We start from the raw sequence: 15,279 nt of genomic DNA on the forward strand, positions 1-15,279 counted from the left end.
TATTAAAATACAAAATAAAATAAAAATAAAATTTTTTTTTAAATTTTTTTTAATGTTTTATTTATTTCTAGGAGAGAGAGACAGAGACAGCGTGAGCAGGGGAGGGTCAGAGAGAGAGGGAGTCACAGATTGAAACAGGCCCCAGGCTCTGAGCCGGCAGTCAGCACAGAGCCCGACGCGGGGCTCGAACCCACGAACCGCGAGATCATGACCTAAGCGAAAGTCGGACGCTTAACCGACTAAGCCACCCAGGCGCCCCAAAAATAAAATATTTTTTAACTAAAAAAAAAAAAAAAAACTTCATGGAGGAGCTGGAAGTTAAACCTAACCTGTACTCCAAAGTCCATATTTTTCCTTCTGCAACCATACTACCTCTCCTGAACTCTTCCTACAGCTGACTCTCATAGAGGAGCTAAAGTGGCCAAGAAATTCCGTCCACCACTGTTAGAATTCTGAAGGAAGAGACAGATAACCCAGGCACACACTTCTTATTCAAGGAGAATCTCTGAGTAAGGAATAAAGAGTTTCTGGTTTTGAATCCCAGAGGTCCTTGCCAGAGACCCATTGTTGTGAGAGATAGAGGGTTGGGAGTGGGAAAGCAATTGGTGGAGAGGGAGTGTGGCCAGATAGCTCAGAGTAAATCACTCCATCATTGCTAACCACAAAAGTTAACATTGTAGATAAGGGAAAACTGGAAAATTCTAAGATAATTTTGCAAAAATTATTTTCAGCCTGGAGAAAATGAGCAACATGGAAGACCCAGCTGCCTTTTACACATCCATAAGGAAGAACGATAATGATCGGACTTGCTCTTGACACTGTGGAAGGCAGAGCTAGAACCAGTGGGAACGCGGTATAGAGCGGCAGATTTGGCCCTAAGGAGAAGAGCTGCCTATTGCTGATGGATGGAACTGCTAGTAAGTGGTGAGCTCACTGCCACGGGTGATGTTCAAGTAGAAGCAGGGACCTTGGAGGTAGGGGCCAAGCACAAGATAAGGGCTTTGAGAGACCCTCTAGAGCAGATGGTTAGGACACATTTTCACATAATAAGGCCTGGCCTTTATTCTCCCCAACTGAATTCTAAATATTATGTAACGGGAAGATTGGCATGCTCCTTCATTTACAATGTGTACAATGCATAGCAATTCAACTTCAGTGTGCAATAACAAAAGGTATTCCTACCTTGAGGAAGCTCTCTGTTGTTGTTGTTTTTCTAAGATGAGAAAATATGCTGTGGGTATCTACACATTGGCTTTGATCAGGCAGGTCTGTCATCCTGAAAATGTCAGGGACAGGGTGTGGAGAATGGATACTGATAGCCTTACCTGTGTTTCCTGTGGAGGCTGGAAATAAAGAGCTCACTTTTTGCTTTGCCAAAGGGCACCTGACATGGGTGAGAGCTCATCTATCAGTGTAGAAGGTGGACCTATAATGATTGAATCACTAAATCTCTTTCTTTCATTTTATAAATATTAATCAAGCGCCTATTACACTATAGTCAAGAAACAGGCACTTTTTATTGAAAAGCAAAAGCAAGAAAGTATACCAAGCGGTATAAACATAGTTCTGCAGCATTTACATGTGTTTTTGTGTAATGGGGGTGGGATGGGAGGGGTGACAAAATCAACTCTCTAATCTCTGCAGGGAGATGGCTGGTAATTATCATGTGCTCTAAATATTGTCAGTGCAGGAGCGCCTGGGTGGCTCAGTCGGTTAAGCCTCTGACTTCGGTTCAGGTCATGATTTCATGGCTCTTGAGCTCAAGCCCCACATCAGGCTTCTGTACTGACAGCTCATAACCTGGAGCCTGCTTCCGATTCTGTGTCTCCCCACTCTCTCTGCCTCTCCCCATCACTCTCTCTCTCTTGCAAAAAAATAAACATTAAAAAATACTGTCAATGCAGACTAAGCTTTGTGTATGTTTTACTTTTCCTGCTGCAAAATAATTAGAACTTATAGCACAAGGAAGCAAACCTCTTCTAAAAACAAACACAATTTCCCATCCCTTGTTTGTAGTTCTCAAAAGTTCAGAGATCTGACAACTACACTCTCAGCTAGAGAGAGTTTTTTCCTGGGTTAAAACTAGAATCACTGTGAAAAATTGAGAACTCTGAACTTAAGGTAATAATTGTAATGACTGGAAAAGCTTGTATGTGTACACAAAGGACGTGTTACAATCATGCCCCTTGGAATTTATTTATAAAGAAAATATGGAAGCTCACTAAATGCCTAAAGATAGAGGATTAGTTAAATAAATTTTGGTACATCTACATAATGGAATACCATACAGCGATCATTAATGATGTTTGGAAGAATATTTACAGATATAGGAAGATAATCAATGTAACTTATATGAAAAATGCAAGTTAAAATATCATATACTATATGGTCCATTTTTGTAAAAAAGATACATCTATACATAGTGTGTACACACACACACACACAAGGAGAAAGAGAGGAAAGAGCTATATATATGTACAATGTATGTGTACTCCCTTACCTCTGAGGGGAAGATCACCAATGAGAATATCCACGAAGTATTGAAAGCTGCAAGGTAATGGAGAAAAGTGCTGAACTGGGAACCCTACCTTAGTCCCAACTAGCTGTAACTCTAACTAGGTTCCCTCTGGGCCTCAGTATCCTCATCTGTCAGATGAAGGGGTTGAACTGTTTGATATACAAAGCCTATAGCTTCCTTTACATTAGACACCACAAGGTTCCTATGATTATATGTTGGAATTATTCCCCAATCACGAATCATCTGTAAATCTCTGACCTTGTAAATACAAATTTCTCCCCAATGGTGGAAATTAAAGCATTTAATTTTCTTATGGATAAATTGTGCACACTGTATGTTTGTGTGCCATAACGTCTGGGAAGTTGAGGCAAAGGAAATAACTCTTAAATCCCTCCTGGGATCAAAATGGAAAACAAGACAGGCCATGACATCAGCTACCATTTCCTCTATGATCAGACTAACACAAATATCAATATTAAATTATCTGTGTATAGTTTTAATTTTTGCTTTTCATGGCAAAAATCATAGAGAATCCTTTGCTTTCAGCCTTTAATGCAAGGTTATGAAGGAACAACAGGAAAGATGAACACATAATTTCAGCATTTTTGAGCTGCAAGTGATGTTAAAGATCAGACCCAACTTCCTCATCATTCCCATGAGGAAGAAAATGAAGAGTCCAAGCTGTCCCACAGCTCACTCCAGTGTTAACTTCCTGAAGTACGTTCTCTCAGTTTGCCTCACCTAAAGAAACTGCCACCTACATGCCAAAAAAAAAAAAAAAGAAAAGAAAAGAAAAGAAAAAAGGAAGGGCACTAAAGAAAGACAAAGAAAGGAGCCTAACCTCTTTTAATAAGTTTCCTCCATTACAAGTAGAAGAGCCATGTAAACGGAAGACAGAGTTCATCAGGATGAACATTTCTTTTTTTTTTCTTTAAAAATTTTTTTTTAATGTTTTATTTTTTTCTGAGAGAGAGACAGTGTGAGCAGGGGAGGGTCAGAGAGAGAAGGAGACACAGAATCCGAAGCAGGCTCCAGGCTCTGAGCTGGCAGTCAGCACAGAGCCTGACGCAGGGCTCAAACCCATGAACCATGAGATCATGAACTGAGCCAAAGCTGGACACTTAACTGACTGAGCCACCCAGGCATCCCTCTTTTTTTTTTTCTTAATGTTTATCTGTTTATTTTGAGAGAGAAAGAGAGAGTGAAAGTGGGGGAGAGGCAGAGAGAGAGAGAGAGAGAGAGAGAGAGAGAATTCCCAAGCAGGCTCCATACTCAGTGCAAAGTCTGACGTGGGGCTCAAGCCCACAATGCTTAGATCATAACCTGAGCTGAAATCAAGAGTCAGACACTCGACTGACTGAACCACCCAGGTGCCCCCAGGATGAACGTTTCTGAAATAGTTCAGGAGCAGTTTGCCCTCCTAGAGTGTATCCAGAACCAGTTCCTCACCTCAAGACCAACTGTTCCTTATTTCTATCCACCACCTTCCTGTCTCTCTAAGGTAGGCTGGTAAGCACCAAACCTCTCTAAGAGAACTGTTAGGAGAATAATGTTGCCCTTTATCAGGTCAGCTACTTGCCTCCATATCACCTGTCAGGTCAACAAGTGCTGCTTTATATAGCATTGGATGAATAAAAATCAAATGCTAAAACTTGGATTTTTTACCAAGATACATGATTTTTTTTTTTTTTTGCTAATTTCTCCCCTCTTTGGTTCCCTGTGAACCCAGGCAAGTTAGTCAGAAGCATCTCAGTAAAGAAAAACTGGTAGTTCTATAGGAGCGCTGTTTTTCTAAACTCAGTATCAAGGATCTAAGCTAGTGGTATCACATAAGAACTCATTCCTTGCCAACTCATTTTGCCTCACTATTCAGATGGATGAGATATATCTTATTGTTATAGTCTTCCTACCCCAGAAAACACACACTGGCTGCTTTGTTATCTGATCACATTTGATAATATTTTGATATCTATACACTCGAGACCAGAATGCCCTAGATGACACGATTAGAATTCAAAATGCTTAGGCTGTTAGAACTGAAAGGGACTCTTAAGAGCATTTAATCATATCTTCTTCCTTCTCCCTTCTTCTAAAGAAATGGAGTTGCATTGAAACAGAGACTTGTCCTTTGTCTCATGCCTTGATAGTGGCAGTGCCAAATCTAGAGGCCATGTCTCCAGTCTTCCTGTCCAGGTTCTTTCCACAGCCCCTACTGCTTTTCAGCATCAGTGCAGACTTTCAACACTCTCAAAGTGTTGGGTGGAGGCTATTCCTTGGGAATCAGCCCTTCCCATTCCAGAGTTGCCTCTGCTATTCCACTGCATGAATTATAGATAGAAAGAAGGGGTTACTAAAGGCGTGCCTGGGTGGCTCAGTTGGTTAAGCGTCTGACTTGGGCTCAGGTCATGATCTCACAATTAGTGGGTTCAAGCCCCATGTCGGGCTCTGTGCTGACAGCCAGCTCAGTGCCTGGAGCCTGTTTCAGATTCTGTGTCTCCCTCTCTCTCTCACCCTTCCCTGCTCACACTGTCTCTCTCTCAGAAATAAATATAATTTTTTTTTAATTAAAAAAAAGAAGGGGTTACTAAAGCCTGAATACACAGATGAATTCTCTTTCTTGCCCCACTGTCTTACATTCTGTCAATCAGGAAGGTGAGCAGCAACGCTTTAGTTATCAGTTACCACAGTAAATTACTGTTCTGATTTATCCAAAATCCATTGTTGCTATGCAATGGGCAATCAAGAAGGCACATTTGGGTTTTGAATTATGTGGGCAATTCAGTTATCTGGTTTGTGTCTAAAAATTATGTATGGCTAGTTGGCATGCAAAATTTGGGGCAGCGCTGTTTTCATGAATCTGTGGCAGGAAATCTGATTGCACTAAACCTCTACCTCCTGAGTCCAGTGATTCGCATCCTGGCAGACAGTAACCATTAAAGACTAACAGAGGAGCAGTGGGTTGCAGGGAAAAGAGAATGTAAGTTGGCATTATAATTATCTGCATTAGAACCCTGCCTCTGACCATCACTAGTGGAATGACTTTAAGCAGTGCACTTGGTTTCTCAGCCTCCCTCTCCTTATCTGTAAAATGTTGAAGGGAGCTGAACTTGTTTGATATATACTATATTACTGGACCGATATAATAATTTGTAAGGACCAGTTAACACCAGAAATGAGAATACAGTAATAATATGGAGTTGAAAACTTTTATGCCTGGGTCCTATACAAGTCCAAATACAAAACCCTACTGCAGGGGGCACCTGGCCGGCTCAGTCAGTATGTCATGTGACTCTTGACCTCAGGGTCCTGAGTTCAAGCCCCAGGTTGGACATAGAGCTCATTTAAAAAAATAAATATATAAATAATAAAATGATGACAATAACATTTATTTTAAAAAACCTACTGCATACTAGTTGTGTAATCTCAAGCAAGTGTCATCATCTTTACCTTTCTGTTTTAATTTATGGAAAATTTCAAAAATACTCAAATAGACTAAAATAATTAAAACGATATGTTACTCACAAGCTTAAGCAATTTACAAAGTTTTGCTAATACTGTTTCATTTCCCTTCCTCAACACTCCACCCCATGCTATTTTAAAGTATTTTTGGGCAAGTTGTTTTTAAAGCTTTCTGTGCTTCAGTTTTCTCATCCAGGAAATGAAGGTTTCAATATTTAGTTCACGGCTTGGAACTGTAGTTATTACTATTTATGGTGGTAGCTACGTGCTTCGCCGCCTCTAAGGCATAAAAGCACGTTGCTGAGTGGCGCTCCCCGCTCAAGACAGAGGTCTAAACGGTCAGGAAGAACTCTCGCTGAGACTGCGACCGCCCCCTTCAGGCAGCCCCCTGCAGAACCTCTCCGGCCGAACGAAGGTTGTCCCTCGCAGCCTCCCGTCGCCGCGCGCGAAAACGAGGGGCGGGAACAGGAAATGGGGTAGAACCGAGTTCCGGGTGCCGGGCAGCCGCTGAGAGAAGCAGAGCGTGATAGTTGGGAGACCGAAAAGGAAAGCGGACATGTTCCGGATCGAGGGCCTTGCGCCGAAGCTGGACCCCGAGGAGATGAAACGGAAGATGCGCGAGGATGTGATCTCGTCCATACGGAACTTCCTCATCTACGTGGCCCTGCTGCGAGTCAGTGAGTGTCCTTCCAGGCTGCGGCCATGAGACTAGCGTGGAGCTCGCCGAGGACACCACCCGCCCAGCTTTGGTCCTGTAGTTCTCTGGGTGCCTTTGAGCTGAGCGAGCTGGGCGTTCGCAGGGAGCTTGAGACTCGTGCGTCGAGAGCGACGGGCGCTTGCGCGGCTTAGGGTCTGTGGATCGGGGTTAGGGTACCCAAGTGCACGCGGTGGTCCACACTGCGAGGGTAGTCGTCCAGCTTCGCTCTGCCTTAGGAGAGTTTGAATGGAAAGAGCCTCAAGGGATTATTAACCCCCCCCCCCCGCCATTACCTAGCCGCTCCCCTTGTTTTGCTGACAGAAACGGAGATCTGGAATAGAGAAATGGCTGACTCAAGGTCACTCAGATTCAGTGAATGATCTTGATCTAGAATCCAGAGCTCCCAATACCAGGTTTCTTCCCTTCAGTGCTGACCTCTGAAATACAAAAAGTTTTGCTTCTTTTGCTTATTTATACGCAGGGTAAAGTAAATCATGCGGGTGTCTTTTTTGTGAAGGAATGAGAATAAAAGAATAGGAGTCTATAGCGTTAATAATATTACCTGGAGGTTTATTTGAATTTATATTTGGCGGAAATTTGACAGTGCTTTGAAGGAAGCCAGGCCCAAGATTCTGTATATCCCTTTTGCAAATGAGAACTCACCCTTCAAAGGGGGTCTTAAGGAAAATTAGCATCGTTAAAGGCACACTGAAAGTTAGATCTGGATGAAGTTTTGTGGATCACTTCTCTAGTGTTACTGATTTGAATGTCAAAAGTGATTTGCGACACCCCCCACCCCCCATTCCCAGTTGAATACTGTCTTCAGTACCTTACTGTGTATGGCTGGCAGGTATGGGTGGAGACGCAGGGATGATTCAAATGAAGGCCATACCAAGGTCATCCTGTAGAAGGCTCACTTTGGGCCTAGGCCGGAGCTCCTGAAGCCTGGTAATCCTTCACTGACTGTGATGCTACTCTGCTTCCCCAGGAGAGGGAGCCCTGCGGAACACAAACTCCCACATCCTGCTTCAACAGCTTTTTGTGACTCCCAGGTTATTTTCTCCTCTTACCTTTTTTGGATGACTTAGCTGCCGGTAATATTTGCTTCTTTTCAGTGACCTTTGCATTTGATACGAATTGGTTTTCTTCAAAAAAATTACAGAATACTGTTACACATTGCCACTTTTAAAATTGAGATGTAATTCATAGTATAGAGTTCACCCATTTAAAGTGTACAGTCCAACCTTGGTGTCTGACAAGTAAATGGATAAAGGTGTGTATATACGGTGGAATGTTAGCCATAAAAATGAAAATCGGCATTTGCAACAACAATGGATGGACGTACAGACTGTTATGCTAAGTGAAATCAGAGAAGGATGAATGCCATGATTCCACTTATATGTGGAATCTTTAAGAATAAATGAACAGGGCGCCTGGGTGGCCCCAGTCGGTTAAGCGTCCGATTTCAGCTCAGGTCATGATCTCGCAATTTGTGAGTTCAAGCCCACATCAGGCTCTCTGCTGTCAGCACAGAGCCTGCTTTGGATCCTCTGTCCCCCTGTCTCTCTGTCCTTTCCCTGCTTGCGCTCACTTTCTCTCTCTCAAAAACAAATAAGCATTTTAAAAAAGCAAACGAACAAACAACAGAAACAGACTCATAAATAGACAAAGTAAAATGGTGGTTGCCAGTGGCGAAGGGGATTAAAAGGTACAAACTTCCATTTATAAAAGAAGTCACAAGGGTGCAATGTACGACATAGAGAATATAGTCCATAATACCGTAATAACTTCTTGTGGTAACTAGTGTTATTGTGGTGAATCGCTACAATGTACACCTGAGACTAATAGGATACTGTATGTCAATTATACTTCAAAAGAGAAGCAATTAAAAAAATAAAGTATATAATGTAATGTTTCTTAGCATGGTCAGAGTTGTGCAATCATCACCAGGATCCATTTTAGAACATTTTCTTTACCTCTAAAGTGAACTCCATGCCCGTTAGCTGTTGTTCACCATTTTCCCCCTTCCCTTTCCCTTGGCAGCCACTAATCTACTTTTAATGTAAAGTATACTAATCTACCTTCCATCTTTATGGTTTTGCCTATTCTGGACACGTCATACAAATGGAATTGTAGAATATGTGACCTTTCATGTCTAGCTTTTTTCACTTTCCATAATGTTTTCAAAGTTCATCCATCTTGTAGTGTTTATTAGTATCTCCTTCCTTTTTATTGCCAAATAATATTCCATTGTGTGAATATGCCACATTTTTATCCATTCACCTGATGGATGTTATAGTTTTGTCTGATAAGAGTGAGTTAGTAGAAATGTCTGGATATATTGCCGACTTTGTCAGCCTTCAACAGATCTCAATATCTTCAGTTTAATATTAACAATATGTTTTATTACTTTAGTTATGGGTATTAAGAAAGAAGATCCTTCTGGCAGCTTTTTTGGCCGCAGGGCCCCCCCCCCCGTTTTTTTTTAAATTTATTTTATTGTGGGAAAATTTATCATCTTAAGTATTTTTAAGTGTGTAGTTTAGTGGTATTGAATACATTCATAATGCTGTACACCCATCACCATAGTCTCTAGAACTCTATCTTGTAAAACTGAAACTTTGTCTCTAGGATTTTGACATCTCTTTAAGGATCTCATAAGTGGAGTCATACAGTGATTGTCTTTTCATAAATGGCTTATTTCACTTGACCTAGGGTCCTAAGGTTCATCCATTTCATAGCATATGTCAGAATCTCTTTTTAAGGCTGCTTAATATTCCATTGTGTACCATTTTTGCTTCTCCATTCATCTGTTTTTGGATTCGGGTTGCTTCTACATTTTAGCCCCTGTGAATAATGCTGCTCTAACATGGATCTACAGATAGCTCTATTTAATTTTCTGAGGACCCACCGTACTGTGGACCCACCACTGTGATCCAAGGCAGCTGTACCATCTTACATTCCCACAAACAGTGCATGAGGGTTCCAAGTTTTCTACATCCTTGCTGACAGTTTGATTATAGCCATGTTACTGGGTGTGAAATGGTGGGTCACTATAGTTTTAATTTGCATTGTCCTAGTGATTAGTAATGTTAAACTTCTTTTCATGTGCTTGTATTGGCCAAAGCACTTTTACACGAGAGACAATAATAGTTCTTTAGATCCCAAAGACAGCATTTTTTTTTTTCTAGACATTTCTATCTGTACCATCCTACGAGACCCTCATAAGGACTGAAGTAGGACTGGGTCACCTGGGTGGCTCAGTTGGTTAAGCATCTGGCTCTTGATTTCGGCTCAGGTCATGATCTCACGGTTACGAGGTCAAGCCCACGTCGGGCTCTGAGCTGGGCATGGAGCCTCCTTAGGATCTCTCCCTCTCTCTCTGCTCCTGCTCCATGCATGCACACACATTCTCGCTCTCTGAACTGAACTGAAGTAGGACTATAGCATATGTGATCTAGATTACATAAATGATAATACAGCTAATCAGTGGGAGAACCAGATTGTGGGTCTAGCTCTCCTGATTCCCTAGATAAGTGTTTTCTCCCACCCTCTGCCTTTTTTTCAAACATGTTTTAAAAGGTGAAAAATGCCAATTTGTTTCTTCTAGTGTTTTGTTCCTTTGACAAATTACCCAAAATAAAAGAGTGTCCTTTGAAGGAGGATTGAATTTACTCTTTGTGGTCCTAAGAGGGAGAACTTCCTGGAGAAGAGATTTTCTATAGTGTAAGAAAAACTTAAGAGTAGTCAGCTTCATGACACTGGAAAGACAGGGAGTCTCTTTTACTGGGTTGTGCAGGCCATCATTTGGACTCACTTAAAAAATGTATTGAACTAAATTTAAATCTATAAGATTCCCCCTCCACCCTGGTACTATAAATTCCATAATGTAACTCATGGGCTAATAGATCTGAAATTCTGGGTTTGTTTATTTTTCTTTCAGCACCTTTTATCCTAAAGAAACTGGACAGCATATGAAGATGGGCGTCACATGTGAATGATACGAGGAACCTGGTTACAGTTTCTCCTCCTGACTGCAGATGAATAGTCCCAGAAAGATGTAAGAGACTGAATGGACATAAAAATTCTACTTGTTAAGAACAAGGTTGGCCTCTGGTAACTGACCTTCGTAGCTAAAATTTAAAACTGCTTGAGAAGTAAAGACATTTTGTGGTGATGGTACATCCATGTGCCTGTGATGTGCAGCCTCTGTGAATGTTGGTACAATTGTAAGTAATGTCAAACTCCATTTTTTAGCAAGTATAAATTACAAGGGAATTATGTCTGCAATAGCACTGTCTTGTTAGTCATTTCTGTTTACTTTTTTACTTCTGTCTGGAGTATATTTGGTGAAGAGTTCCTTTTGTTTAGTTACATTTTACAGAAGCCAGCACAGTCACAACAACATTTAAGCACACGACCATTAGTCTCTATTTTTTAATTAAAGTACCAACTAAGAAAAAATTTGGATTTTATTTCTCTTAACCTACTTTATGCTACAGATCAACAATCACTGGTGAGACCTCTTTAATACTGTAATTATTATGAACTACATTAAATTGAGTTCCTCTTGTTTTCGACCTGAGGATTTGCTAATGCTGATAAAGTGAAATTATTTTATTGTTAGGCAATGTTTGTGAAAGGCAGCATTACTGCTTGACGCTGAGAATATATAGTTCCACCAAAGGAAAAAAAATGCTTTAATTTAAGTCAAATAGTTCTCTTTTTAGGGGAACTTTGTTAGGGGGAGGAGACAGTCCTTAACTTTCTTCCTGGAGGCAGCTTACATTTACCACTTTTTAGGTAACTATATTGGCATTTACCTTCTTGTCTCTGAATAGCATGTTAGTATTAGTACTTTGTGACTTTTCTGTTAATAGACCTTGCCTACTGACTTCTCTTTCCTCTCCTTACCTCCGTCACTCTTATCTCTTCTAATTTCTTCTTCCTTCCAATGTACCTATTTGTGTGGCTTTGTTTGAATTAATTTCATGAGGACTCTAAATGCTGGTTTTCTTTTATTTTTTGTTTTAATGTTTATTTATTTTTGAGAGAGAGAGTGTGTGTGTATGTGTGTGTGCGAACATGCAGGGGGAAGGGCAAATAGAAGGGAGACAGAATTCCAAGCATGAGCATGGAGCCTGACACAGGGCTCAGACCCACTAACCCTGAGATCATGACCTAAGCCAAAACCAAGAGTCGGATGTTTAACTGACTGAGCCACCCAGGCACCCACATTTGTTTTCTTTTCCTGTACATCTTTTTGTTTTTCCTAGGCTTCGTTTTCTATGAACTTAAAAACAATCAACTAGACACTTTGCCATATATCTACATTGTTTCATTAGGTATGCTGTTTCATCCTCCCAAATAAGTCTTTCCTGGAGCTTTCTGACCTGTCTCCATCTGGACTATAGTCTCCTCCTGTGCATGGTGTATGGCTCTATTCTGGGGTCTCCCTTCACCACAATCCTGGGAATTCCCTTTCCTCTTTTCCCAGGTTGGATTTCTTGTTTCTGTATCTTGTATCATGTTTATCTCATGTCCAGTATGCATTTGCCCATTGGGTCTCCATATTGAGTACAGTACTCATGCCCATAACTGCCTGCCATCCCACAATCCAGAGAACCCTCTATTTTACCCTTTTCAGAAAGTAAACTTCTAATTTGGGGAGGGAGCTGGGGAAAAGAGGCTGCTTAACTATGTAAGTTGCAGAGAGCATTCTGAATACTTAAAGCTTCAACCAATTCTTATTTTAGTGTTTACCCCTTCACTTCGACTTCCAAAGGCCTATGAAGGCCCCAGTTCCTGAACCTTTTAAGGATTCTATCATGTAAATTTGAGTTGTATGTTTTGCTTTTCTTCTGCTGACTCAGAATTCAGTTTTTTGCGGTCTATCATGTTAATTACTACTTGTCCATCTGCTTTCCAACTTTTTTTTGCTGTTGTCTCCTCTCCTCTTTTTCTATTCATGTAGGTTCATAGCTTAAAACAAAATCTTGGCTGTCATTTCATGGAATTTCAGAGGGAATGGAAGTAGATGCATGTGCTTAATCTACCGTCTTTACCCCAACAGCATGTATTTTTACCCTGTGATACTGTGTTTCATGTTGGTAATTTATGTCCATTCCTGACCTAAAGAGGTGCAGTATTTAGCACCATGGTCACAATCACTGGCTCTGAAGACATGCAGACTTGATTTCGAGTCCAGATTCTAGCACTTAGGAGATGGATGACTTTTAGCAAGTGAACCACTCTATCCCATTTTCTTCACCTGCAAGATTAGCATAATAGCAACATTTGTCTACTTTAAAGTATATTAGGATAAAGTAAGAGAATGCAAGGAGCAGTTAGCACAGTGTCTGACATTTGGTAAATGCTATTTGTTGTTAGTTAGTGTTTGGTATAAGGTGGCTGGAAGTGATTTGTGCTGGCATTCACTGCATTAATAGGTTTCATTCATATTTTCAGATGCTGTGAGATAGCACGCTTATATTCTAATTGCATATACACTTCAACAGTCAGTGTTAATGCCGTTTTACAGATGGGGAGTTTGGGACTGGAAGATTTGATGGCAAATACATAGGTTTAGAGGCTTTTAATGTTTGTTGATTATATCCTATCCTTCAGTGCTTTTCTTGGGATGTGTGATTGTTACCCTGAATTCCAGCATATGTTCAGGTTAGAATAAGGGGAAAATGATGGTACAGTTTTTTCTGACTGACTTTTTAAAATTCAGGCCACAAACTCCATGGTTTTGGAAGGGCGGTGGCAGTCTAATACTTAAAACAAACAGTTCAGAAACAGTAGAGCAGATGACAGTTGGCCATGTGGATGTATTTGATTTGAATGTGTGGTAAGAAATAGTAAAGAACCATAGCCTTTTAAGATGGAGCATAGAAAGAAATGCAGATAATTGAGAGAAAATGTTAATCTACAAACAGGTTTCATAAGGGATGCAAACGAGAATTTTGCTCCTCAATTGGGTTAGTGTTCTTCCCGATAAGTTCCCTTTTTAAACTGCCTTATCATTGCTGTTTGAAATTCTTCTGTGAAGTAAGTTAGCATTTTGGTTATAGTGTGTTCCGTAGTTTACAGATGGGCAAACTTGGGCCTAGATTTGGAAGGAAGAACAAGTGTAGGAATCTGAACGTTTTTCTTTTTCCCCGCCTTTCCTTGAGCTAAGCATCTCTCTTATACCTATAACATCAGGCACCAGAGAATGTTGTAGATAGTATAGAAAGGAAATCAGCTAGACATCTTACTTTATTCTGCCATCACTTGATGACTTGATAAATTCTACATGTAGCTTCGGTCGTCAGAGAAGCCACTAAAGCAGGAGTTGGCAGACTTTTTCTGTCAAAGGTCAAATGGTAAATCCTTTAGACTTTGTGAGCTCTGTGCTGTCAGCTCTCCTGTTGTAGTGTGAAAGCAGCCATAGGCAGTGCGTAAACCAGTGCAGCTGTGAGCCGTCAGCAGCCAACACCCTTAGGTGCTGGGGGAATGAGTACCTGGGTCCTGAAGTTGAGATCTAAGTTGTTAACCACAGCGTCCACCTTAGTCCCCTTGAATCCTTACCCCTCCCTGTCTACCGTGACATTGCTGTGCTCACTTTCACAGTTAAATGCCTCAATAAAGTGGTCTGTATTTTCATTTCCGTTCTCTGGTGATCTCTTGAACCCATTCTAGTTAGGCCTACATCCCCAGTGATCCTCTGAAACTGCTCTTGGTAACACTGATCTGTCTCACCCTATCTGCAGCACTCAATGCTATTTCATTATTGTAACCACCTGCGGGGCTTTCCAGAATACTAATTTCCTAATTTTCCTTCTCGCTGCCCTTTCCATTTCACTCATCCAGTCTTCCAATTCTTTTGTAGGTTCCTCTTCATTTCTGACCTGAAACTTGCAGTACCTCAGGCTTCAGTCCTCAAACCTCTTCTCTTTATTCACAGCGTAGATACTGCACTGAATCTCCTGCTTAAAATTCTCACATGGCTTCCTGTGTCACTCAGTAAAAACTACAGTCCTTCTGGTTGCCCACAAGGTTCTGTACAGTCTGGTCCTCATTACATCCTCTGGTCTCATCTTTTATGACCCTTCCCTCCTTCGCTGCATTCCAGTTACACTGGCCTCCTTGCTTCCCCAAACTACACAGGCTGCTGCCTCAGGCCTTTGCACTGGCCGTTTCCCCTCTCTGGAATGCTCTTCCTTTAGATTTTCTTTTTTTTTTTAATTTTTAATGATTTATTTTTGAGAGAGAGATAGAGACAGCATGAACAGGGGAGGGTCAGAGAGAGAGGGAGATACAGAATCCAAAGACAGGCTCCAGGCTCTGAGCTAGCTGTTAGCATAGAGCCCGACGCGGGGCTCAAACTCATGAACTGTGAGATCATGACCTGAGCTGAAGTTGGACGCTTAGCCGACTGAGCCACCCAGGTGCCCCTCTTCCCTTAGATTTTCAACTGCTTCACTCTTTCTTTTAGGTCTCTGCTTAAATGGCATTTGTTTCATTGGGGCATTTCCCAGCTCTCTTTTAAGTTATAGAATGTTTTAACTTGTGAAAATCCAGCAAGTTGAACGCTTATTAATTTTCCATAGTTATATTT

The 15,279-nt window shown here is 41.1% G+C and overlaps 1 protein-coding gene across 1 annotated transcript; it reads left to right on the top strand.

Moving 5' to 3' along the window:
• Positions 1–6,451: 6,451 nt before the first annotated feature.
• On the top strand, positions 6,452–11,280 carry TOMM5 (translocase of outer mitochondrial membrane 5). The gene is made up of 2 exons (XM_039234864.1): positions 6,452–6,654; positions 10,618–11,280. The coding sequence occupies exons 1-2, from the start codon at positions 6,534–6,536 to the stop codon at positions 10,650–10,652; spliced, it is 156 nt and encodes a 51-aa protein (XP_039090795.1). The 5' UTR covers positions 6,452–6,533; the 3' UTR covers positions 10,653–11,280.
• Positions 11,281–15,279: the final 3,999 nt, after the last annotated feature.

Source organism: Hyaena hyaena, unplaced genomic scaffold (assembly GCF_003009895.1).
Source record: "Hyaena hyaena isolate Hyena2069 unplaced genomic scaffold, ASM300989v1 scaffold_93, whole genome shotgun sequence".
In the NCBI taxonomy this organism is placed as follows: domain Eukaryota; kingdom Metazoa; phylum Chordata; class Mammalia; order Carnivora; family Hyaenidae; genus Hyaena; species Hyaena hyaena.

Coding starts and splice junctions, on each gene's coding strand:
- TOMM5 (XM_039234864.1), top strand. CDS start 6,534: ATGTTCCGGATCGAGGGCCTTGCGCCGAAGCTGGACCCCGAGGAGATG. Junction 6,655..10,617: donor CGTGGCCCTGCTGCGAGTCA/GTGAGTGTCCTT, acceptor TTTTTCTTTCAG/CACCTTTTATCCTAAAGAAA.